The 26,574-nt window shown below is 54.2% G+C and overlaps 1 protein-coding gene across 1 annotated transcript in view; it reads left to right on the top strand.

The window, feature by feature from the left end:
* CDH23 (cadherin related 23) overlaps positions 1-26,574 on the top strand; it is a gene marked incomplete at its 5' end in the record, with an annotated part of 203,926 nt that overhangs the window by 113,974 nt on the left and 63,378 nt on the right. The window contains 6 exons of the mRNA XM_082486729.1: positions 7,002-7,151; positions 7,965-8,123; positions 23,302-23,366; positions 23,902-24,139; positions 24,818-24,923; positions 25,206-25,333. Coding sequence (XP_082342855.1) covers positions 7,002-7,151; positions 7,965-8,123; positions 23,302-23,366; positions 23,902-24,139; positions 24,818-24,923; positions 25,206-25,333 — 846 coding nt within the window. The remainder of the gene's footprint in view (positions 1-7,001; positions 7,152-7,964; positions 8,124-23,301; positions 23,367-23,901; positions 24,140-24,817; positions 24,924-25,205; positions 25,334-26,574) is intronic.

Below are 26,574 nucleotides of genomic sequence, written 5' to 3'. Positions count from 1 at the left end.
ATTTCTTTAACTTCCTGAGATTTCCCCAAAAGAATTGGTTGAGATTTTTAAAACTGCTGAGAGAGGACCTCTTCTGCTAAGGGAGTCTGAGGGAGTTTTACTGTACACGTCTTTGGAGACCATCATATTAGTATGAATTGCTTTGAAATAATTGCATTATTTTCACTGATAAGAACCGCAGGAGAGCTGATGTCCTGGAATATCTGGAGGGAGGAAAGTTATAAGCAATTGGGTGTTCAAGGTTTGGGGTTTTTTTTTGGCGTTATCCTGCAGTGGATCTTTATTTCCCCTCGCGGATGCTTGCAACTGGATTAACCGTCAAGGTAGCGCTTAAGGGGGAAAAAAAAAAATTGGGGAGGATACCCAGGTGATGAAAAAGATATGTATGAGAGAGAAGTGGGACTGCATCTGCAGCCGGGCTTGTTCTAGCGCTGCTTACTGGGCACTTTGTAGAAATCCCGAGACTCCCCAAACTTTCAGTAAAAAACTTAGAGCAAGGGAACATACTTGCCCGAGGGTGATTCTTGGATGCTTAAGTGTACATCATGAGAGTTGCGAGGCTGTTACAAACCCCCCCGGATGGCGCCGGGCTCTCTCGGCTCTCTGTGGGTGCAGGGATGGAGGGATGGGACCGTGAGGACAGAGGTCTTCAGGCAGGGATGTGACCGAGGACGTGGCTGACAGAAGCTATTACGCCAACACGGCCTTCACGCTGGAGATGACACAATTCATTTGTGTAAGGGGCAAAGGAAAACAAGAAGAGAATTGTACACGTCTCCAGGGAGAGCAGTTAAATAAATACGCCGGAGCAGACGGATAGAGACACGTGAAATCAAAGCTAGAATCTTGGGGAAGATCATTTTGCTTGAGTTTTGTCTCCTGCCTCCCAACCCGTGTTGTTAAGTCCTGGGAGAGCCCCTTGGCGGGTCGGTTCCTTTCTTGAACCAAACCATCCAGCTGCCTTCTGGCCCCTCCAGCAAAATTTGACGCTGTTCCTTCAACCCTCACGTTCGTTGAGGTTCTCCTCGGATGGAGCAGCCCACACCTGAACCCTGCGCCACGCAAGGGTCCCACGGGATCGGGTGGCTTTGAGGAACCTGCCTGCCATCGCACCCCGGTCGTGTCTTTGTAGAGCTGGAGAAAGGGGTGTCGCATGGGCCTGGCCCTTAAAACACACTGCGGGGGCTGCCAAGGCCGTTAAACAAGAAGGTGTTTTGTAACCAGGCCCACGCGGCCTTTTTTTAAATGGTGGGGTTTGGGTTGGTTTTTTTTTTTTTTTTGGTCTTTCTTTCTTCTGGTGTGTTTTGCGCAAACTTAAATGATTGCTTTTTGAAGGAGTTAGATTAAACGATTCAGCAAAGCACTTAAAAATGTATTTACGCGGCACACAAGACTGCGCTTGAAAGCACGCGCTTGATTTTACCTCTGTGTTTAAGTGCCTTTCTTGGAGCTAGGCTGGCATTAGCGTCTCAGACAAGGTACCTAAGCGGGGTGCCTCCGAGGAGAAAGCCGTCCTCCTGAGCCTGTCCCTTGCAAACTCCCAGCTGCCGTCCCTCCAACGTGGTCCCGGCCTTGCTCGAAGAGAAGTGGTGGGAGGTGGGACGGGGACCGCCATCTCGAGGAGGACGCGCCCGGCTGGAGCTGAGATCACCCCGGACCTGGATTCGGGCTGCAGCCAAGAGGTGTTCAACCGGGTGCACTGTTTTTTTTGGGGGTTTTTTTGTTCCTTTTTCTCTCTGTATTCTCTACGGCTTATCGAAAACACTTGAGCGCAGGAGAAATCGGTGCGCGGGGTTTCGGAGCCGGCCTTCTGTGAACCGAGACAAAGGCGTGAACCTCCGGGTGGCTGAGTTTCTCTGTCTTGCCAGATAGGCAGCAAACCACTCGAATACTTTTCCAAAGCCGTTTGAGAGCTGGTTGTGAAAAAGCGGTGAAAGTTTCTCGGTATTTAGGCTGAGCCTATACCCACCTGGACACCGCAGAAGACCGATATGTATATTCAGACACGCTCCCAGACTGGGGTTGGGTTCTCCTCTCGCTCACGTTGTGATATCAGCGGGGATGAATAAATCCCAGGTGTGAGACCCGAATTCTCCAAAGCCTCGAATTCTCCACTTTTGTTTGTTCTCCAGGTTGAGAGCAAGAGCCCCCACAGCCGTGGCATAAGCTTGCGTTAATTTTGGGGGGGCCAATTAGCTCAGGCTCATTGTCTCCAAGTCTGGCTGAGGTGGGGGACACGGATATCCTTTCTGGAGATGCTGGTATTATACAGCCCGGTGGCTCGATGCGGTATTTTAGGGAGAGGGTGAGGGTTTGGCCATGCAGGAGAAGGAGCAGGGCATCCTTCAGCACATCCCTCATTTGAGGTTCCTCAAATACGTGGAGGTGGATTAAGAGGAACGAGAGCGTGCTTTCCCGGGGCGTGACGGAGAAACCAACTCTTCTGCCGTGGCTTTCGCTTGATTTTTCTTGACACAGTTGACTGAAGAGGAAGAAAAGGGCAGAGGCTGTATAAAGCACCAGTACGACAGGCTGACATTTTAAAATAATTTTGAAGCAATTCTCCAAAATAAGCATATTGAGGAAGACAAATGGGGAATGTAAAAAAATAAAATAAAATAAAATAAGAAAATCCAGGCCATGGGAATACACGGCGTTCGGTGCATAAAGCTACATCAGAGACCCGCGCGGGGATATCGCATGTGCCCATGCATGTGCAGGTGCAATATATGAATCATCCGTAGCATATATATGCATATGACAGACACGCGCACTATAAATATGATCTACACAGCAAGGAACTGTAAAGGGGAATTGACGGCGCTCGAGTATTCTCTCCCAAAAGTGCCAGCTGCCAGTCGGGCTGAATTAGATTTCACAGGGGTTTTTGCAATACATGGAATTCACCAGCAAATTACCCTTAAAGAGGGAAAATCAATCATTTGGAGCAGAGATAAGCTGAAGGCGAGGCAGCCTCGGATTGATCCCGTCTGTGCAGGCGTGTGTGGAATTCAGCAGATAACCTGGGGAGAGCGGGGAAGGAGAAAACTCCTCCGGGAAGGGGGGAGCAGCAGGCAAGGACTGACACTTAGGATGGACAGAAAGACGGGGAGAAAACGGCTGTGGGCGCAGGGAGGAGGATGGGAAAGGCTGGGGAGCGTTTTGCTCCAGGCATCCTGCATCACCCTGCGACCTTTGTGAGGTCCGTAGGGATGCAGGGCAGAAGTGTCCGTGCCCAGTGAGCCCTCGAACGGGTCGTTGATGGTGTCATGCCTGGGTGCTGGGTGGGCGATGGGTGCTGGGTGGCAGGAGAGAGGCAGGCAACTCCGGAGGGGCTATTCAGAGCGCTGGAGTTAAATGCCTTGAAGTGGGTGGAGAGAATAACCCTCTTTTTATGCCTTTTTCTTTATGTTTTCAAAGGAAGGATTAAGCATTATTTGTCTCTGACTAGCTAGAACCAGGCGTTAAGGTATCCAAGCTGTACAAAGAAGCACTAATTGCTTCTTTTTAAAAAAAAAATAAAAAAAATTAAAACCACCTTTTTTTTTTTCCCCCTCCTTCCTCCTCCACCACTCCTGAACTCTTAGCGCTTTCCTTTCTTTGCAAACTTGCCAGAATGAGGGATATTAAACACTCCTCAGCTTTTTGTAGGTAATAGCCCGTGCCTAGAAAGTGGCTGGGAGGAAAGCTGGATTTTGTGCTTCAGAAAGGCAGGGCTCTCCATTTTGGAAAAGCAAGCTGCAGCTGAGCTAGGGTAGAGGGGATGGAAGGGAGCCCTGTCCCAAGTCAGCAGGAAGAGAAGAAAACTGAGGATCCCAGGCTGCTTTTCCCAAATCTAGCTCACTTTGTGCTGAAAATGATTGCAGGCCCCCAACCTACCTTTGCACCTCGGTGATGTCAGGGAGCGGTATGGATGAGGGAGGGTTGTTTGCCTCTCTAGGGGTTTGGGTTTTGTTTTTAACTTGGAGTTTTTGTGTTGCTATTGGTAAGTGATGCTAAATACTTGCTTTGACTGGTGGAAGGTTGAATAGTTTCTGCAGCAGTTCCGTGTGCGCTCCCATGAGGAAGGGGCTGGGTGGGAGCAGCGGTGATGGATGAAGCCATGTTTGGGTGAAAAAGCAGGGGTGAAACTCATGGACTATCCTCAGTCAAAGTTGGAACCGCTGACGTGGCTGCTCCTGACCTCCTGAGGTGAGAAGGGGTTCCCCGATTTGTGGTGAACCATTCCCCATGTAGATTGGAAGAGCGGACTTTTGGCCATGATTCAGAGCAAGTGGGTGAACAGGTCCCATGTGGTGCCCAGGACCTCTGGAGGGACACACGTACCCACCTCTGGGCATCTCGTAGCCTCACCCCTGAGCTTCTGCCCTCACCTGCCGGGCCGTGCTCTACTAGCTGTGCCCAGGGATGGTTCGGTCTCCCCTCTGCTCCAGCCCCCCGGAATTTCAGAGGGATATCGGGCCCACGGGGCTGGCAAACAGGTCAATATGAAGTCCTGGGGGTTGATCAGTCAGCAGTCGCTTTTTTGGAAGTCAGGTATCGGCGTGAGGTTGATGCCGGCGTTTGCGGCAGCAGGGACGCGACGCGGCTCCTATTACACGCTCTGAGGAATACGCACACGAAGAACAAAGTGATAATTACGCCTAACTGCAGCTACGATTGTCTTTTAGCTGAATTGACATGAAATTTCCATCGGTGGCGGCGGCTACGGCTGGGAGGAGGTTTGATTGCCGGGAAGGAGGCAGCAGGCAGCAGCCTCGAGCCCCGGCAAGCACTGGCCCCGTGCTCTGGCCCGGGATGAGACGAGCTGGGAAACGGGTGGCCGTGTCCCGGGCGTTGCGCGAAAGCGAACTTTCCCCCTCCAAAACCTGTTTCTTTATGGCTCAACTTGTTTCCGATGGAGGGCGCGTGCGGCCGGGTTTGGTATGGGGGGGTGCTGAGCTTTGGCAGGCTGCTCGTTAATTTGTGCCACTAAAGGAAGGTAAAGGGGCCAATTTGTTTGCAGCAGTGGGAAAAACCTCCAGGAATACTGGAGGGTAAGGGGGTCAGAGGGGGGAAAAGAGCAGGTAAAGCAGGTCGTGCACCGGTAGCACGCCCCCGTGCATCCCGTGCGCATCCTCGGCACCGCAAAGAGACGATGCTGCCGGAGCCGGCTCATCCGCGATCCCACCCCTGCACGCCAGGACCTTTGCGGGCCCGGGCAGACGGCGCTTGTTTTTCTTCTTGGTGCCATACGTTTCGGCTCCGTTGTTTGCTCTGGGTGGCAGGAGCAGGTAGGAAGGGGTGAGGAAAATGTAAGCGGCTTCCCGCGGCTTCCTCCGGAGCGAAGGGGATACTAGCTGTGAGCCGGGCTGAGCCAGCCCCTTCTGCTGGGCAGCTGATAACAATTTGAATATTCAGATTTGCTTTCAGCCATCCGCAGGGGGCTCGCAGGCTCCGGGAACCAGGAGCAAGGAAAGCAGCATGGGGGCAGAAACAAAAATAAAATAAAATAAAATAAAAATAAATAGCTGAATAAATATATAAGTGGCAACTCGCAGCAGAGCCCTCCTGAGAGGGAGATGTATTCCCCTTCTCCAGCCCTCACATGGGGGGACCGAGAGACTTGAGGGGCTGCTAATTAGGGACGGCGGGTTTCTGGAGGCTGATCTCCTTCCCCAGCTGGAGGGGAATTAATCCACCCATCTCTCTTTCCCGCAAATACTTGGGTTTCTTTTGATGTTTCAACTTTTATCTCGTGCCTCCGACAAACTCGCTCCTCTCCGGCTTCCCTCCCATCTCGCTGCCACGAAAGGTGCTTTTGTGTCCTGCGGGGAAGGGCGCTGAGCCCTGGGAAAGACACCGAGGGCTCAGCAGCAGAAATTCCTCAACGAAATGGCTTTTTGCCGCTAGTGGAAAACGGTCATTTGCTATGAATTGGTATCTTAAGGATAGGGTACGAAATAATGGCTTGGGGAGCGATGCTTCCTCCCGCCTTTCCCTGTATCCTCTGCTCCCTCCCTCCCAGACTATGTACTGGTGTCAGGGGAGCATCCTTCACTTGTGCCGAGGTTTGTACATCCCAGTTTCCCACCAAACAGCTTTTGGAAGGAGCTAAGTCTGCCCCAACATTGGGTCCCTTTTGTTCCTTCTGTCCCTCGGCCACCAGCTGAGCATTGCTGGGCTCCTGTGGCTCCGTGGGTGCCCTCAGGGCTTGCTCCTGCCGTGTGGCTCCTCCAGAGATGTTCAGCTTGCCCCCAGCTCCACTGGCTGCCGGGGTGGGGGGGGTGGGAAGGAGGAGGGCAAGCAGAGATTCTGCTCGTGTCGCCGGCTCTCGGCAGTCACGCTTAGCCGGCTTTTGCTATTAGTGCCCCTTCGTGCATTTAATTGGTCCCTCATTCTGATAGGAGGGAGGTCATTCGGGGAAAATTGGAAATTCGGCTCTGGCAGCTTCTGAACTTGCTTTTCACGTGCTCTGCTGGACCGTGCTTTGCAAAGGGGCATCATGCCCAGAGCAGAGGGTCCTGAAGTGCTGCTGTCGGTATATCGGTGGTCCTGCTGCTTTGCCGGCCAGGGCTTGGGAGAGGAGGAGTTTTCCAGTTCCCGGTTTGAGCTATCTTACTGGAAAGAGCCCTCTGTTTGGGAGAAGCACCCGTGCTGTGGCCCCCAGCACGAAGGCGATGAAATCCCAGTGTGTGGTACCCTGTGCGGTGCGTGGATCTCCAAACAGTAAAAGGGATTTTTTTCCCTCCAGCCGTGTGCTGGGCAGGTTTATCCCAGGGATGTATTCCTTTCATGTGCGCGTGGATTTTGTACAAAACGGGTGCATGTGAAAAGAAGATTTACAGAAATCATACGCGTTGTACGCCCAGCAAGAGTAATAAAACACAACAAAGAGTGCTTAAGGTGGGCGCCGAACCCTATGACTCGGTTAACCAAACCCAAGCAGAGAAACTCTCCCCTGCGTCTCGGGTAATTGCATTTTGACGTGTCACTGTCAGCCTTCTTCTCTCACTTCCCAGGGACCCAACAGCGTTTTCGAGGTTTACCTGGTGGGCAACAACTCCAACCACTTCATCATCTCACCGACCTCCATCCAGGGGAAGGCGGACATCCGTGTCCGGGTGGCGGTGCCGCTGGACTTTGAGACCATTCCTCGCTACGAATTTTCGGTACGTGTACTATGGGGGCAGGAGGAGTAAGCCAACAACCCCTGTGCTCCATGGGACATCCATATTCTTAAGAGTGACCGTTAACCGGTGTCCATTAATCTCTCTAATCCACGCTACATAACTCCAGAGCATCGCAATACGGCCAAAAAAATGGAAACGGCAATAAAGAAAAGAAGGAGGTGGGGAAGAGATTTTCTCTGCGCCTCCTCGCTCTTTCCAGCATCCAAAGGCTCAGCTGCAGGAGCTTAAGCAGAGCATGCTCCCCCTTGCAATGTCACGGGGCCGTAAAAGCTTTATAGAGCGTAAAACTTTGTTTTAGGTGCACCTATCGGGCACCAAAGCTCTCCCCAGTGTCCTGCTCCAGCTTTGTCCCGCTCTCTGCCAGAGCTGTAAATGATCAAGGGAGGCGAAGCAGGCTTGTACCATGCTGGTGATGTTAATCCCGGCAGAGGGGCTTTCATACACCGGTGGAGAAAGATGAGCGAAAGCCTTCCTACCCTTGCTCCAGGGCACGGTGGGGTGGCACGTTCCCCAGTTTGCCTCGCAGAGGCTGTGGCTGCTCAAGGGAGGTGGTACAGGGTGTTTGGTGCACCCAAGGGCTGAGGTCACCCAGAGCTGAGCAGCTCCCGGAGCAGAGAGAAGGGGCTCTCTTCTATTTTTTGAGCATCTACGCTTTGGTGGTTAGCACTGAGCTGGCTCCTCTGGTGAGGGAGCTCAGGAGAGCGCTGTTTTCTCCATTAAAGAATAAATAACTCTCCCAAGCTTCACAAATGGTGTCTCCAACCCTCCCCTTTGCTCCCCTTCTCTGCCCAGCTCTTTGCAAACGAGAGCATCCCAGACCACGTTGGCTTCGCACGCGTGAAGATCAACCTCATCAACGAGAATGACAACCGCCCCATTTTCAGCAAGGCCCTGTACAACGTCAGCCTCTTTGAGAACGCCACCGTGGGCACCACCGTCCTCCAGGTCCACGTGAGTAGGAGCATCCTGTTTGTCTTTGCCAAGTCCTTGGCTCCGCAGTGCCCGTCACCAAGGGATGGACTGGGGACACTGGTAAGGGAGCAGCAGGAGATGCTGGCGGTGGGGTGGGGTGTAGCCTTCCCACGGACTTTTGGAGCAGATGCGTGCATGGACTTTTGGAGCAGAGACCTCCTGGTCTCTGGAGGACATGTGTGTGGTTCCCACCACAGCAGGAGCTCAAGGAGACTCCTGCACTGAAAGGTCTCATCTGCAAACTTCTCCTGCAGATGCTGATGCCACTGGGCATGGTCTTGTCTCTCCCTCCTCCTCAGTGCATGGGGTCCACCAAGTGTTTCAGTTGTGTACGCGGTTTGTGTCCCGTCATTGCCTCTCTCTTACCTTAATTCTTATGGGCAAAGATGCTCTGGTACCTAACGAACTCGGTTGCTTCATTGATGAGAGTGAACGTCCAACATCTATCTTTCGGTGTGGGTTTTCTCACTGCCTTGTTTGGAAGCATCACCTTCCTCAAGCAAATCGAGGTCAATTGAGCTGATAAAAGGGTGAAGGATAGAAAAAGAGTGACTGTATTTAGCAGAGCGCGGTATTAAATGCCTGGCAGCAGAATGATGGTGCAGCAGACAGAGGTGCTGACGATAGCGGGGCGTTTCTTTAGGGTTCATGCCTCCCGCCTGGGTCGGTGGGAACACCCAAAATCCTTGGCGAGCAGATGTTTTCTGGGGGTGCGAGGACGATGTCAGTTGATGTCAGTGCCAGTGTGGGGCGCAGCAAGAACCAGAACAAAACCCTGCGCTGAAAAAATAACCTAAACGGGAAGCGGAGCTCCTCCGGGATGCGCAATATCAAAAAGGGGAGCATCAAAACCCCTGTTAGGCTTTGGGCGCGTTACTACTGCTATCGTTAGTCGCAGATGAATTTGCTGCCCCCCTGACCCGCCTTGTCCCCGCTGTCCCGGGACACAGCCCCCGGTCGCCCATCCGTGCAGGGACGCCGATCCAGAGAATAAAAGCCCTGACAAAAGAGTTGGGCGTACGCGCCTGTGCGTAAGTGTGTTTACTCTACAAACAGATGGTGTGAAACTGTATAGAGCCCCTGAGCTGTTCCCATCTGACAGTTATTAATATTTCAAGCAGATGTTTCGCTAGTCAGGCCATCAGACACGAAACAATGAGATTGTTACTGCATCTCCTCTTTCCCCAACTTCCAGCTATGCCAGCATTTCGGAGCGAACACAAAATGCCAGGAGTGAAATCTTCTGTGATAAATCAGAATGGATGCAATTAGCGCGGAAAATCCAGGCTGCCCTCCCAGCTGATCCCGAACTTTTAACAACCCTCGTAAAGCACCGGCTCCTCCTGCTGCCGCCGCTCGCCTTCGGGAAGCAGCCCTCCGCTCGCTTCCACGGCACTGCCCGTCCGTCCTGTGCCTCTCCAACTGTCCCACCTGCCGCAGACAAAGAGTCTGCTTTCCTTGCCGATAAATTCCTCCTTTTCTTTCTTTTCCCCCACTTTCTTTTCCGCTTGCCCGCGAGCTCTTTATGGCTATTCACCCATCGGGGTTAGGAATGGGGTTTTGAAGAAAGCCTGGCCAACCACAGGGAGTGACACTTCTTTGGTGGCCACTGAATGATGTCCTCGTGAAAAGGGATTTTTGTTGGCTTCCCCCTGCTCAGTGCTGGAAAATTCCCCTTTGTGCAAATAAGTACAGGTTTTGCAGCGGTGTGGAAAGCTGATGCCCTGAAACTGAGCCCCGCTACTCGGTGACAACGTGAAACATCCTCCCGTGGCTCTGTCCCCCGGCGATGATGCCACCACCCGTTAGGGTTGTGTTTCCAAGGGACGCTGGAGGGCCGTGCTTTTGGCGGGGCGATGGGTTTCCAGCGTGCTAAGGGCAAATCAGGAGGTTTATGAGATCCGGAGAAGCAGGGGAGTGCGTGGGCTGTGTGAGCTGTCCCCAAAGGATGGCAGGAGGCTTCCCACCAGCTGTTGCCGGAGATGGCCAAGCACAGCTGACACGGCAAAGCGGTGCCTGCAGCTCCTTCGCGGCAGGGAGCAAGCAGCTAAAACCATGGGGGGCTGAGGCAACGGGAGATGGCTGATCTTCTGCCCAGCCCGACGTCCCGGGGAAGGAGGAGAAGTTACTCTGGGCTGGTTGCCCATCTTCCAGCAAGCGTTGCCTTGCTCTCCCCCCCTTTGGCTGTGCGTGGTTGGGTGGGTGGAGGCGGAGGGAAGGGGGTTTCCTTCGTGACCCGGGAAGAGCAGCGAGCCGGTCCTGCCCAGCAAGCGCGCTCCTCGCTGCCGCCCTTTTCCCGCTGCCCTCTGCTTGGCCAGCTGAAAGCGGAAAAGGGGGAAAAAAAAGAAGAAGAAGAAAAAAAAAAAAAAAGGAGCGAGCAGACTTCATTTGCAGTGACAAATGGCCATTCGTCTCTGCAGCATTTCAGCTCCTAATGTCAGCGACAGCAGAGAAACATTGCCTGTTACACGTATAAATCAACTGTAAAACAACCCCGAGTGCCGGCAGGCAGCAGGGACGCGGAGCCGCCGCCTGCTTCCCGCTCTCTGCCTCTTTCCCTGTGCCCGGAGATGCGTGGGCTCGGATAGGCGCCCTCACGCCTTGTCCCCCCATCCGAGATTTTGTTTGTCTGCTCTTTGCTCTCTATTTCACATTCCCTCCGTCCCCCTCTCCGTCCATCCGCCTCTTTAATTCTCTCCACGAAAGGCGTTTGTCATAGAGATTGGGGCAGCCGTGTGCCTGCACGAGAACATCTGGAGAGCCCAGGCGTCACGGGGGACGGCTCCTGTCGTGCACGGGGAGCCTGCAACACACCCCAAGGCAGCATCCTCGCCTTCCTCCATGCTCTCTACCCCTGTGATAACCCCCTCAGGCCAGAGATTGCCGGCGCGTCTGCTTTCACCGCGACCAGCGTGAAGGGGTCCTTGCTTGAGACAAAGCTTCCAGGTTGCCCTGCGACATAAATCATGGCGGTTTGGAGTTAGACATGCGCGACAACCCGAGCGGAGGGGTGAGCGGGCTGTCCGGGGCTCTGCAGTTGTTAGCAGCTTCTCCCCGTGCAAACATCTTTTTTTTCCCCTGCTCCGAGCCCTGCTGTGCCAGGGGAAAAGCGGGATGGAGAGCCTCGGAGGTGAAGCGGGGAGGCGACCAGAGCTCAGCCTGAAGATATAAGCAAGTTCTGCCCCAGCTACCAACAGATATTGAAATATTATGTTTTTTTTTTTTTTTTTTTTTTCCAAAACAACTGGCCATGAAGCCTTTTAATAACATAACAGAAAAGGTCAGAGAAAGAATTTCACACTTCTTGAGCAAGCAGGCAGCCGGTGTAACTTCATGCCTTCCAGGAACGAGAGGCACCAAGAACATACAGTGAGCCCTAAATTAACTGGGGCTCTGACACCAGTGCTGCCTGGGCAGCCGGTGGGTTTTGATGGGTGCTGGCTTTCGATGGGTGCTGGCTTTCCTAATAGTGGGCTGAAGGCTGGAGAGGTGCGGTGAGCAAGGATGCCGTCTCCCGGCACGGAACAGAGGGCTCGGGGCTGTGTGCGATAGGGAAGAATGGTGGTAGGGTGGATGAATGGCCATTCTTCTGCCATAGCCACCATCACTGCCTGCAAAGGGATTAGCGAACATCTTCCAAAGCAGGTCCCAACAACTGTTTTTTTTCCTGGGGTGAGAGGAGCAGGAGAGAGGAGAGGGTATTTCCAGCCCTGTCTCTCCCAGCTGGGAAGTCCAGAAGCTGGAGAAGAGGGTGGGTTGTTAGACCAGAGGCGTCCACAGATCTCAGACCAGACAGAGGATAAATCCATTGCAAAGAGAGGGACACGTCAATGGTCAGATGAAGGAGGGACAGATAAAAGGGGATGGTCCATCATCCATGCCACTATCTAACACTTCCAGTGCGAGCTTTGCAAGAAGCGAGGTCTGGCACGAATGGTGATGTTCCCAGGGCAAATCCCTTCTGCAGGGAGGGGGCAAGGAGTGCCCCCGGATCCCCTCTGCTTCAGGACAGCGCTGGGCAGTTTATGATCTGCTAGGGAGGAGCCGGTGGGGCCAGTCCTTTAATCCTGTTTGAGCCCAGAGCCAGCAGAAGCCCTCAGGTGTGTGTCCTCATGCTGCTGCTCCTCTCCATCCCGCTCCAAGCTGCCTCATTGCTGGCAGCAGGGAGTAGGACCGCTGCTTTGCAAGTCCTCCTGGAGCACGTCAGCTGAAACGGGAGCAGAAAGAAAAGTCTCAGGGTCCCATGCCCCGGTGGCCGTGAAGAGGACTGATGCTGGCCAGGCGTCAGACCTAGCTGCTCAGATCTCCGCTCCTTCCTTTCCCAGGCACGGAGGGTTTGAAAGTGGTCCCCTGGACTCACATCCCACTAGCTGTGTTGGGGCTGGGAGTACCCCATGAGGAGCTCTTCTGTGACTTAGGGAGGGGGAGAGGCATTGGGGTTAGGTGGAGCTTTCAGCTGGGAAACTTTGTTTTTGGGTGGAAGAAGCTATGAAAACGTGGCCTTGCTTCTGGGGTCACCAAGACCCAGCCCAAGCTTCCAGCAAGCTCCCTGCAACTGGGAGAGGAGCAGGGAGGTTCGGTCCAGCATCCCCCTCCTGTCCTTTTGGCGATGCGCTGGGACTCTGGCACCACCGTGCCCCTCACGGGCGGTGGAGGACTCTTAGCTTCCCTGCACGTGCCTCACTGTCCGTTGATGTATTCACTAGTCCCGCAGGAATGGGGAAGGGGCCTAAGACGACCCAGCGGGAGGCAAGAATTAAGGGGTGGGAGGTCTCCTTAAGCTCCTCATACGCTACAGACCTGCACAGCGAAGTCCTCCTGAAAAGCTCCGATAACCAAACTCATTAAAGCCCAAACAAACCAAGAGTAACTTGTTTTTAACACAACAATGCGCTTGATTTGCCTTGAAGGGTCTGGAGAAAAATGAGTCTCCAGGGAAGTGTGGAAAGTAATCCCAGCTCGGTGATCCCTCCTCTCCGCTTTATTTGCCCCGGTCTGGCTTGGCTGCGTGGGCTGTGGGCTCTGGCAGCCGGCTAGCGGCGTGGGGAGGCTGCTGTGGGACCCCCTCCCAGCCCACGGTCCCAGCAAAGGGCTGGGACGAAGAAGGGGAGACACGGAAGGGTTTGCAGGGAGTGCATTACCCGGCTGCCCACCTTCCACCCACGCACGAGCATCTCCCAGCAGAGGCATTAACCCCTGCGGTTCCCGACGTGGTTCCCGACACCCTCCTTCCTCGCTCAGGCCAGGTCAGACGAGCCAGCTGCCTGGTCAGGTACCTATCTCAGACCAGACGGGCTTTCAAAATAACACCGATGTTTCCCAGGGATGGTTTTGCAGAGATTTGTCCCTAAAACCTCGCAAAGTTGGTGACTGCCTTCACCCTGGGACCTTATCCTCCCACATCCTCGTGAGGTTATGCCCTTTGCCTTGCCTCGGTGTTTTTCTTACCCAGAAATACCTCTCATCTGGGATGCTGCTGGGTTTCTCCCCAGGACAACCACCCTCAAGAAGTCTGAAAGGGAAAGCTGTGACTTTTCGGAGCTTAGAAAAATTTCTTTCGCCTCCCCCCCAACATTTTCCGGCAAGCCTGCCGGTGTGCTTCCCAGAGTTATCTTTTGCAGACCCTCAGGAATAGCCTGAGCATCTCCGGCAGACCTCAGACTATAAACTACGGTGTCCGATTCAACCACCAGGCATTGATTTCAGCGTGGGAATGATTTTCTGTAGCGTGCGGGATGCAGCGAGGTGGGTAAAATAAGCACCATGTTCCCCTGGGGCTCAATAACCTGAATCCGTAAGGCAGTCTTGTGCTTTAAAAAAACACCGCTTTCCCTTTTTTTTTTTTTTTTTCCTGAATTTCACATTGTGGTTTTCAGATTGTTTTATGGAGAGGGGGAAGAGAACAGTCCCTTTGTCTTTTTTGCAAATGCATTAGCCTATATATTCTTTTATATATATATGTGTGTGTGTATATATATTATTTTTTATATATGTTCTGGTTCATATTCCTGAATATCCCCTTTCTGTCACCCTCCATGGGTTGTCCCCTCCCTGATCATCGTCCCCAACACATCCATTCACCTGGATTCTTGTCTTCTCCCCCCACGCTTCCTTGGGAGAAACCTTGTTAGTAAGAGCCTAATGAAGTAAACGAGCTAATTAACCTTCCATTACTCTCCTCATTAAGGCAACCTTTAATTTGGTTGGCAAAGTTTCTCTCCTTTACCACCCGCCTGTCAGTTTTCTTCTGCTTCTTCGATCTCTCTTTGGCCTTGCATCGGGGATGGGAAAATCGATCCCGGCCTGATTTTCTTTCCCCATCTTTCCAGCCGGCTGTAAACGCCGGTCAACAAGAAAGTAATAATGTAGTTTTTCCCATCTTGGGAAGGAGACTTGCGGACATCAATAAGCACCTATTTAAAATGCAAATCGCTTTCTCAATCGGCTGTCAGGCCTGCCGCTGGCGTGAGTTCGGCGGGGGCGCAGGGATGCCATGGTCCGTGGGCTCCCGCATCCTGGCCCGGAGCTTTGCAGCGGTCCCAGGGATTGCCCAGGAAGCTTGCATCCATCTGGGTTGGTCTGACGTGGCCAACGTGGGCGGGATGGGGCTTTGCAAACCTGGGGGGGGTGTTCCTTCAGGTTTCACCCCCCCCCCGCATCTCTCCATCCTTTTGGCCAAGGGCACCCGCTCTCCCCTAGCACCTGCGTAGCTGCCGCTATCTTTTGCTTCTTGACGATCTCCAAAGCTTTTCTTTCCCCTTCTTTTTCCTGGAGAAAAAAGGGAGCGCGGGGGCAGAAATAGTCCGGGATAAAAGGCGGTAGATGTTGAAGCTGAGCAGAGGAGCTGGCTGTAGCTTTGAGTTGCTCGTGGATGAGGAGTTCTGCCATGAGGCTCACCCCAAGTTGTGTTCCTCTTTCACGGAGTAATGGTGACTGTGCGGACCGGCCTTAAGGGAAAAGCTTACGTGGCTCCAGGTTTTGGGGCGGTTGCATGGAGTAAGGGACGTAGCCAGTCAGAGCAGGGGGGAAGATGGGGAAATAGCTCACGAATCAGCGGATGGGTAAAAAGGCTTCTAGGGATGAGCGTGCTTTTGACTTCTGCAAGGAATCAGGTGGGAGACGAAGCATCCCCTGCCCCGTCCGTGGCTCCCAGGGTGCTTCCCCAACATTAGGACTGGAGAGTGGCGCAGCCCATCATCTCGCAGGGCATCGGTGCTCAGTAGGGCAGCATTCCCTCATGCTGTGATGGGGATAGCACAGGGCTTCTCAACCTTTTCCAGTTGACTGACCCTCTAAATTTTTGGGGCAGGGGGTTTTGTGTCCTGCTCTGCAGGGAGGTGCCTACTGCACTTGTGTTAGAGGAGCTTGCACCTCCTCTGCCTTCCCACAGGGGTATGGGGAGCACAGGATGGTCAAACACTGGGAGAAGACTCCCAGGTCAGCCTCCATCCTTTTTTTCTGCTTGGAGTGAATGGAAAATGTCTCAGAAAACTCTTGCTGGAGAGGGTGAACGCCAGCGAGGTGGTAATGGGGGACTGCCAGCCAAACATCCAGGGTGAGCTGGGTGGTTCAGAGGATGGGTTCAGGCATGGGGAGGGGACGTTTAGGAAAGCAGGAGGGAGTTCACAGGACACTGGTGGGAATGTGAAATCGTGGAATCATAGAATGGTTCGGGTTGGAAGGAACCTTAAGGATCATCTAGTCCCAACCCCCTGCCCTGGGCAGGGAGACCTCCCACCAGCCCAGGGTGCTCCAAGCCCCGTCCAACCTGGCCTTGAACACCTCCAGGGATGGGGCAGCCACAACTTCCCTGGGAAACCTGTGCCAGTGCCTTACCACCAGCTCATCAGCAGCTCATGGAGGCTGGAGAAGGAGAGGGACTCCCAGTTGGACATTTCTGATGTCCTCCAAGCCTGGACTTGGTCTCTCCTTCCAGCTCTTCTCCCCTCCCCTGGCCAGCGCAGCTCACCCTCCCCGTTAGCATCTTAATTGATCTTGTTGTTCTCAATCCCCCTGAGTGCTCCGACTCCAGCTGTGCTTAAACAGAACAAAAATCTCTTCCAATTTCCCCACCGCTTAAAAGAAAATTGAATCCTTTATCTGTAAGAGGAGAGGAAAACTGCGAATACATGAAACAGTAAATAGTTAAATAATCAAAGGAGACGAATCCAAATTGCCTGGAAAGTTAAACATGAACGACTTGTCTTCTTCCTGCGTGCTTCTCTTTTCTTTCTTTTTTTTTTTTTTTTTTTTTTTTTTTAAAAATATGCTTGCACTCCTTGTTCCTGTTAAATATTCTTATCGATGCAGCTCTGTAAATAAAGGGAAGGGGAGGACTGAGTTACCAGGTAGCAGCGTGATTGACGGATCTGAAGTCCTCGTCTTTCTGTCAGGCCCCAGTGCTCTTTGGCTGTGTTTATCTCTTTAATCTAAATATCAATCTGTAAGACCGAAATGGGGTGGAATAGGAATCATGACAGCCCGAGCGCTGAGGAGAGAGACACTTATTGCAGCTTTTGCCCGCCGCTCCCCATCCTGATGGAGCTGTCAGGATAAATGCACAGCTAAAGCGCAGAGGTGGGAAAAGCAGAACAAAATCACAGCTCCCTCCCCCCCCCCCCCCCAAAAAAAAAAGACAATTCAGCCCATGAGATGGGAAAGAGAAAGACATGGAGCGAACGCAGACCTGCTCCTGTTGAAATTGCATCCTGCAAAGCACAAGCCAGGCAGCGGGCTTGCCCCCCACCCTGCCCAGTGCTCCCAGTAGGAGGTGGGGTTGGGTGGTTTTGCCTTGCTGCTGGCTTTGGCTGGTGATCTGGGAGGCGCCTGGGAGACAAAGGGAGAGTTTTTCCAAAGGCGATGGGTGCTGCCGTGCGGACACCCCAGTTTCACACGTCCTTCTCAGCCATCCCTTTAGGGCAATCACCCCCTTCACCTCGGTAGGTCCTCTCCCAGACTCCGCACCTCTGAGCCAGGGCAGCTCCATCCTGCTCCATCCACCCAGAGCCACCGCTCCTGGGATTTTCATCTGTTATCCAAGCTGGCTTCCCCCACATCCCACGTCTCTCCCGAAGCAGCCAGGGCTGTGTTTCCTCCAGCAAAGACCCCCCACGTGGATCAGCGCCCAGCGGGTGCCCTTAGCTGAAGGGATGCTGTGACAGAGGCAATGTCACCCTGCGGACAGACGACCTCGTGCAGCCCCTCGTGCTGCTGACAAGCCGCCGTTGGGGTGTAGAAGGAAGGCTAATTTGCCTAAATGGGGTATTTGGGAGCCATGAGACATGTAAATCAACCTCCTGATTGAGCCATAGGCTCTGCTGAGTCCTCCCATGGCTGGCTGCTCTCTCTTGTAACCAAACCTCTTTTGGTATCTCCAGTCACAGGGCTAAAACTAAGGCTCTCCATCCCCTAAAACGCCTTTGAGGAGAAGCTGCTTGCTGTCTGACTGAGACTCGGGTGTAGTTTCCAGCTCTGGGGGAGCGGGGATGCTGTGCTTCTGGAGCTCAGCCTATGGCTCCTGGACCATGGTTTTCCTTGGGCTGAACAAAGAGCATCCCCGTTGCTCCATGGGAATGCCTCTGCCTGGCAGGGATGTGTTTTGGGCTTGCTACGCCTTGCTCACAAACTAAAAAGTCCGCTCTCCGGCTGGGTTTGCTTCACGTTTGGAGCAGCTATGGGTTACGTCCAGTTCCAGGGTGAATTATCTTCATTCCTGCTGGAGAAAGGTTGGGCTTTGCTGTTCCTTTCTCCATATGTGGATTCAACATGTTCATGTCCATCTCCCGGCGAGGACCGGTTTGGCTCTTCCCTCCTGCTTTGCTCTTGTCTCCCCTCTCCCCGCTGTGCCCCAGAAGATGCTCATCACCTGGATGGAATGGAGTTGCAGATGGTGGGAGGCGTCACTGGCTTTCGGGAGCTCTTGCAAATACTTGAGAGATCATTGGGGATTTATATTTCTTCCACCGGACTCTGACCTTAATTTCTTCCGTTTTGCTGGGCTGTAAAATTCATTAGAGACCCAACGGCAAAGTGATTGAGACGTCAAGCCAGGCAATTGTGCGGTTATTTAATCTATCAGACGCGCCGCTTGCCATTTAGGTGGACAACAGGAGAATATGAAATCAATACGGTTCGTTAGCGGAGTACTTGCGGCCGGCTCCGGTAAAACCCGCCGAGGCGGGCATCTAAACGGTCTCGGTGTCACTTTGCATGGCGCAAACCCGCGCTCGAGGTGCTCGTTTCTCTCCCTCAAAGGCCGTCTTCTCTCAGCTCGTGTTTTAAACCCCGTTCTCCGGCCATCGCGACGCCTCGGCGACGGTAAATTACTCCTCTCTAAATCAAGGCTGCCCAAGGAAAGCGTTAACCGGGCTGGCGAGGAGCTGCTGTTGCAGGGAACGCTGTTATAAAACACAATCAAGGAGGCTGTTGTTTTCCCCGCTGGCTGGCAGAAGAGGTGGGCAAAAGCTCTGCAATTCCCAGGGGGGTTGATTGGCTATTTTCCTCTCCCCCCTCCCTCCCTAAACCGGGCTCTGCACAGCCTTCTGGGGTCATTAGCGGCGACTGAGCTCCTGGCTCGGCGCACGGTCCGGAGCTGCTGGGGGAAAGCGGTGGCGGCGGTACCCCAGCATCGCCCCGCTCCCGCCTCCCTCCTTCCCGGCTAATCACGCCGCTGGGCTCCGGCGCGGCGATGCCGGATGAGTCCGCTCGCACCTGATTGCCGCCTCCCACCAGGCGGCCGCTCTTTGAAAGCCCGGGAAAGAGGGCGGTCAGGGCAGGCGGTGCCAGCGAAAGAGCTGTTTTCCATCTGGGAAGGGCATAAAGACTTTTGAGTAGGTTTTCCACTGGTTTTCTTGATCAGCAAGATCAAGAAAGAGCTTTGCAGCTCGGTTGATTGCTTCTCATGGAAGCTCTTGGCCCTTTGTGCTGCTCTCCTCCAAATCACAAATCAAATCCCGATCCGGGTGGATAGAGCGGAGGCGAGCTGTTATTCCCGTGGAACCTGAAGATCGCAACAGGCTGCGTTGAAGATGGGATGCTTGCTGGTTAACGCATGCAGGTTTAGGTGGCTCCGAAAATCAGTACGATGACAGGGCACGGGGTTGCTTGTGCCACGCTCTGAGCAGCCCACGGCTGCCCAGTCAACCCCAAGGAGTGACCGCATTTACCTCATTTTCCTAGAAAACCGGAAAAAAGTAGGAAGCAGATGGGAACCTTCCTTCCGTTCGCTTCCTCCCGTGGCCCGAGCCCCAAGCGTCTTGCTGGGGCGGCGCGGTGCCTTGGTGTCCCCGCTGCCCACCCGGTGTGGCAGGCAGGCAGGCAGCGGCGGGACGAGACTCACGCCCGGTCACTCACCGGTACCCTGACAGCTTTTTTGACGTTCGGTAATTGCTTTCCTGCTGCGACTCTTTTAAGCAGAGAGCTCCTGGCCAAAAGCAATTTGCTCCCCATCAATTTTTATTTCTTGGTTTCTGCATGCGAGGGAGGGGAGGGAAAACAAAAAAAGGGCGAACAAGAACAAACCCAGCCCCGACCCGCTCCGACAGCCCCGCGGAGATGGAAAGGTGGAAAGGATTTGGCTCCCTCGGCACCGGCGGAGCCATCTTCAAGCAGGCAGGACGTGGCAGCCCATCTTATCCAGACAGCGATAAGTCATCCTTCCAACACGCTTTGCTCATCCCCTGCAACCAACCTCCGGCTGCTCAGCTCCCCCCCCGGCAGGTTTGGGGGGAAGGACTGCCATCCCCGGGGGGAATCTGCGTTGCCCAGAAAGGTGGTTCTTGGCTCTTTAAGCCTTTCCCCGCTCTCCCTGCCACGCTGCCTGAAGCTGCCGTGAGTAGAGTTAATCTCGGGCAGTTTAAGGAGTCGTTGAGTGGGGCTCGGCGGATGATGAATGTCGAAACCATTACCGGGCGAAGCTCTGCGCGCGGAGCTGTTTAAAACCGAATTCTCCCATGTAAATTTCTGCTCCATCAATCCTGATGACATGTCAAACATTGCCATTGTTTCCTCCAACAAATTGGACGACATGCCCTTTTCCCGCGGATTTGCCCAGGAGAGCAGAACCGCTCGCCGCCTCCTTCCCTTTTGTCTCCGGCTCTGCCCGCTCCGCCAGCCGCTGGGGAAGGATGGACGCGATGGCCCTCGGTGGGACGAAAGGGAGACGTCCAAAATACGTGTGCTTGGGGGGATGGAGAGGGATGGAGGGCTGGGCCGGGGGGTATTTGTGCGTGCCTGTGATTCACGTGCCGGGTGTCCACGTCGTGCTGCAGCTCGATAAATTAATCCTTTGGGTTATCCAGGCTTCCTCTTCTTGCCTCTCTCTGGGAGTTTAGCTGCACAAATGTGGGGTTGTTTGTTTTTTTTTTTGGTTGGTTCTTTCTTTTTAGAAATGGTGACAGCTCATAAAAGTACAGATGTGGACCCGTGTTTTCATCCTGCCCCTTTGCAGGCTCCAGTGGGCAAATCCCACTTTAATATTCTGGGCAGGAGAGGAGCAGCCATAAAAGCCATTTGATTGCTTCTCCAGGTGGAACCCCGGGAAACTTCCAGCCAGATGCTTTTCCTCCCCCCTCCGGCTGCGGGGATGGATGCGTGCGTGCCGGGGGGAGACCAGTTGGTGAGGGGGGGAGGGTAGCAAAAAAAGAAAAGCTGGCACTCAGGGTCTGCAAAAGACCCCCCCAAAGCCATCAGCAGGGTGGGATTTGGGGTATTCTGCGGGCGGGTTGTATGTGCCACCCTCAGCATTGCTTTGCAAAGGGGGTGCGTGTCACCTCCCCAGGGGGTTCGAGTATCCAAGCATCTTTTTTTTCACCCGTAGAGGGAAAACATTTGGCGATGCAGAAAGGTGTGTAGACCCAAAATTAAATATGCTGAGGGTGCACGGGTTTGCTTTTGGCATCTCCCCTGTCACGCTCAAGTAACCTGCTCCGTTGCCCTGCGGTATGTCCGTGATGTTCGGTTGTTGGGAAAGCCATTCAAGCAGGCATCACCTTCCACCTCCCCTGGTGTAAATCAGGGTAATTAATTAGCCCAGGCTGGTGAGGTGGTGCACGGGGCAGAGTTAGGCTGCCTGGCCTCCCGGCTCCTCCTGAGCTGGTCATTTTGCCTAGCTGGAGGTTTTGGCCAGCCAGGCATCACCGCAGCTCAGGGTCCAGGACCCCACCGCCTCCCGCGCCGAGCAGCTCTGTGCTAACCTTCTTTTAACCTTCCTTCTTCCCTATATTTTTTTTTTTTTTCCCCTTCGGCAGAAGAAAATTACACTTCCCCAGCGTTGTCTGTCACCGCAGTAAGCGCTTACGAGCGCAATTGTATGGGGCCAAATGAAGGGAATTAGTTTTGCCTGTGCTTTGTGGCACCGTCAGGCCCCCGGTAAATCATTATCTCATCACCAGCCCATCCCGGTGCGTGGAAAAATGCCTCGCCGGGCTCTGCTCTCGCACCCGCCACTTAGGGATTAATGGGACTTAGGGGTTGTGGGGCGCAGAAGTAGCAGCTGCGAAAAAATCCCGCCTGGGAGGTCACGGGCCGGCTCATGTCAGGCGATGCTGAGGATGCTCAAAGGGTGGGGTGAGAGGACCGTTTCCATTTGGGAAAGCAGCCAGGCTCTGGCTGGGATGGGGCATCTTCATAGATGCCCTCCCTGGTGTCCTCGAAGGAGCAAGATGCACCCCAGAGAGGGATTTGGCCCTCCAGGAGCAGGTGCCGCTCGTTCGACGGGCATCTCTCCGGGCAGATTTTGGGCAGATTTGTTCCATTTTACTGAATGCAATTGCAACGCACGCGGAAAGTAAATCGCGGCTTATCAGCAGAGATCTGGGGCAAATCCGTAGGTCTGAAAGGCTGACTCCACCAGCGCACCCTTCGGCTGGCGTAAAGCGGCAGGAATTTAGCACCCAAGCTGGGAAAGCCTTATTTTTTTTTTGGGGGGGGGGGGGGGAATGAATTAATTCAGGCTAGTTTTCATGCCTTTGCCCCTCTGCCACCCCGTGGAGTGGCGGGTAAGCGACCCATGGGGGTAAAGCCAATGTGCTCAAGCTCCTTTTCCACTGTCAAGGGTAATCAAGGCCATCAATAAATCAGGAAGGTTTCAGGAGCGGGTTGTGTTCTATGCCAGTCCTAAAATACAGCCTTTTACCGGTATCTGGATATAAAATGTGTCTTTGACCCTGCTTTTTCTCAGACCTGTTGATGTCTATGTAATCCAGACAGGACTCAATTTCGAAAATATACTGGGGGAGAAAAAGGATATTTTGGGGCTCGCATTCCATTTTCCTCCCCTAAAAATAAAATTTTCCGCTCCTTTTTCTTGCCGCCGCTCATGCATATTTTATATATTCATTAGAGAAAAGACTTTAAAACATACATAAATCTTGCCTTGCTCATCCAGAGCTGACACACGGCGTTTCGCCCGCCATCCCCAGAAGGTGCCGGTTGCTTAGCCGTGACCAGCCTGGCTCCAGCTTCAGCAGCTGGCGGCAGCTGTACGTGTGCCGAGTCCTACCGCCGGCAGCGGCTTGGCAGAGAGCCGGCGCCGCGCGCCCGCGCCGCAGCATCCCAAGAGGCAGCACCGGGGTCGCAGCAGATTGCAGCCCCAGAAGGGCTTTCCAGCAGGAGCCGCTCGTGGAAAGCGAGGTCTAAATCCCTTTCCTTGCTTTTCCTGCTCTGTTTTTTTTTAAGCCTGGGGAGGGGGAGTTTTGAAGCGGGGTAGGATTTTATTTCTCTCCCCGCAGCCCCCAGTCATGCCGTCAGCCCTGAACGCGCAGAGCTGTGGATGCAGGGACCCAGCTCTTGGGTTTTGTGGGGCCGGGATGGGTGGCCCGCGAGAATTGTCCATGGAGACCTTTATTCCACATGCGCTTCCCAGAGTAGCTTCGTATGTCAGGGAAAGTACATCCCTGTGAAATTTCCCATGCCAAAGTTTTTGGAAGTGATGCTGAGAGGTGTCGGTGGAGAGCCGCGAGTCAGGGATGTGCTGGATTAACCCAGGCGAGCGCAGACAGCCCCAGCCCCGCATCCCTCGGGTGATAAGGGGCAGCACGCAAGGTCTGAGCTGGTGCTTGCCCTAGAAGCAGGTAAAGAAGATGTAATGGGTTCACCAGCGTGTGTAATGCAACGTTCCCATAAATACCTTCATTTATTAATAATTTTTTTTTTCCAGGCAACTGACAATGATGTGGGCACATATGGGAAAGTCAGTTATTTTTTCAGCGATGACCCTGACCGGTAAGTCTGAACCACCGGCACGACTTTGATTCTTTGAAGTCCTCTTCTAACCTCACTAAGTCACGTGGCAACTAAGGGTATTTGTTATGTCCTACCTGCGAGATACCCTATGAAAACCCCACCAGGCTGTCGTCTCCCAAAGGGGTGAGTTAACCCCAGCACGTGCCTGATGCTGAATAGGGACCTACGGGCACCAGCCGTGCTTGGGACCAATAAATGCATTTGCCAGCAAGTTGTCGGCCCTGGAGCACCGAATACGACCCTGTCGCAGTGGGCGGTTGGGGAAGGAACTCGGGCTGCCCGGTAGAAGGGATCTGGGGGCCTCTGAGCCCACTTTCTTTGCCTGTAGAGCAGCATTGAGGGTTTCTACCCCACCGCCTGCGCTGAGCTCTTGAAGATGCTCTGGGACCAAATATCCCTCAGAAGCAAGCTATGAACTTCACCCACCGCGGTGTCAGCTGTCAGGCTGCTGTCATCCCATCTCTCCATCTCCATCATCACCAGGGCTTTCCCCTCTCCTTCCCTGTCTCCTCAGTTTCTCGTTGGATAAGGACACGGGTGTAATCCTCCTGACGGCTCGCCTGGACTTCGAGACCACACAGCGCTACACCCTGACTGTCATCGCCCGGGACGGCGGCGGCGAGGAGACAACGGGGCGCGTCCGGATCAACGTCCTCGATGTCAATGACAACGTCCCCACTTTCCAGAAGGAGGCGTACCTGGGGGCCCTGCGGGAGAACGAGCCCTCCGTCAGCCAGGTGGTCCGGCTTCGGGTGAGGGACCGGAGCGCCTCCCCCGCTCAGGATGCGCGGTGGGGAGACAGGAGCAGGTTAGGTCCCCATCCGTCCCTGCTGCCATCCCTCCTGCGTCCCTCCTAAAAAAATCCTTTGCGATTTACCGCAAAGTGCAACTTGGGGGCAGCGCTGCAGCCACGGGATGCCTTCCTCCTCCTCCTCCTCTCCTCTAAGTCCCATGCCTACGCAGCATCCCCAGGACCTGGGGCTTCTCCCGGGGCACAGATGCTGTCTCTGTATCACCTTGCTCTGCTCAATAAAGCCAGGAGGCACCGAGGGAGAGGTGCTCTGTTTGTTGTTGATGGAGCTGTAAGCCTCTGCTGCGGAGGGAAGGCAGGTAGGGAAGACTATTTGCTCCTTCAGCACAAGAATAAGCTTTGCCGTGATGCGAGAGCACAACTTTCCCCCCCCCCCCGTGGAAAAGCCAGGCTGGGTGAGTGCCGCAGGGAGGCAGGAGAGGGGGAGCCGGCGGGTCCTTTCTGAGAGGTGGGATGGGAGGAGAGGCTGGTTTACAGACCCTCTTGGAGCTCCTGATGAGTGCATCTTCTTCCATCACTTCTCCACTCTCCTTGGGCCCAGCCTGCACCTCCCATCCCCTCGGGCTCTCTCCCGTTGCACGTCGCCCGTGCTCATCGACTCCCTCTGCTTGTCCCTTAGGCGTCCGATGAGGACTCCCCTCCAAACAACCAGATCACATACAGCATCGTGCAGGCGTCTGCCTTCCGTGACTACTTTGACATCACGGTGTCGGAAGGGTACGGAGGTAAGCGCTGGTGCCGTGACCACGATGGCCAGCATGAGGAGCGCGAGGCTTGAGCCGAGGCGCTGCGGAGCCATGTTTCTGCGGGTGTTCGGCTCACTCCGGATTATGCCAGTGCAAAGACCTCAGAAATGTCCGGTGCTCGTGGTTTTGGGGCATTGCAACCTCGGGAAGCCACCGTCGGGCCTGGGGAGGTGGTGTGGGTGGGCCACCCCCCGAGCCTGCCCCGCCATCCTGCGCGGTGCATGAATGTCCCCCTGACTGCCCCGCTTTGCGTCCTTTCAGTGATCAGCGTGAACCACCCCCTCGACTACGAGCAGGTGGCCAATGGGGTTATTTACCTGACCGTGATGGCCAAGGATGCCGGCAACCCGCCGCTCAACAGCACCGTCCCCGTCACCATCGAGGTTTTTGTAAGTACAGCGCCCGATGATTCTGCCGTGGTTCCCCTGCGATTGCTCCGCCACAGTGCCAGTAATCCATCGACAGCCCAGGGAGACTGTCCCACCCTGCGGATATCTACGTGTGGGTCACAATTACAGATGTCTCATACACATATATATGTGTCATATATGTCTCATGTATATATGTCTCATATATTGGTTTAAAGAAACGCTGTCCCTGACGTTTAGTAAGGTCTGAGTGATAGAGGGAGAGCGAGAGTGTCTCTGAGGGGGTGTCACCACGGACAAGCACAGATGGGCTGTCCTGACCCTGTGCTCCTCACCGGCACGGGGAAGCCACTGGAAGTTGTGTGGTAGCTACCCACGGGGCGAAGACCAGAGCTGGGGACAGGGTGAACATCTACCCTCTGCCCTCGCTTTCCACCGGGGAGGTTCACTGAGCACCCAGTAAGCCCTTCTCTCAGTTCGCAGGGAGCTCCTGGCTGGGATGCTCTCCGTGCCGGTAGCCAGCGGCGCTCGCTACAGCTTAGATGCAGAGGAGAGCGCTTTGGCTGCGCGTTAGCACTTGTAGTGTCAGAAATTATCCGTCCCTGAATCAATCACGGGCAGTTGCTTGTTTATCTCCCCAACGCCGGCTGTCCCCGCCGGGCCGCGGGCTTCGCCGTGCATCTCGCGCGCCGGCGTAGGTGCAAATCCTACGGAGGGTTTGCTGCTGGGAGAGGTAAAGCGTCACAGCGTTCCTGGGGAAGATTAGATCAGATTGTCACTTTGAGGCGCATTGTGGTTCGAGGACGTCTGGAGGGGAGGTATCAGCGATGGAGACAGTTCGCTTGATAACCCGTCAGTCTCGCGGTGATGGGATCTAAGCCGGGCTGGCAGCAGCGGCAGTCTGGGAAGGCGAAGAAGATAAAGTCCACGGTGCCATAGGATGTGAATGAAGTCCCATCAGCGTGCATCCCCTCCAGGTCCCTCACTGTGCTCAGGAGAGGGGGAATAAGGCAGTGCCGGAGGAGGGGGTTAGTGGTGGTTAAATATATCCTTCCCATACTGTGCTTTAGACAGCATAAACATCTCTTTCTAAAGACCGCACTTCAGCGGGTCATCTCCCCTCGGGTTGAGTCTGTGCACTGGTGAGGTTTAAGTAGCTGTCACTTTTCCCACTCTCAACCAAAGGGATTTTCTCTCAACTGGAAAAAGAAAAGGGGGGGGGGGGGAAGTCAGAAAATGAGGAGGAAGTATTTCACAACGGC

Source organism: Vanellus vanellus, assembly GCF_965231255.1.
Source record: "Vanellus vanellus genome assembly, chromosome: 7".
Taxonomy (NCBI): Eukaryota; Metazoa; Chordata; class Aves; order Charadriiformes; family Charadriidae; genus Vanellus; species Vanellus vanellus.
This window is presented reverse-complemented; position numbering and strand designations above follow the sequence as displayed.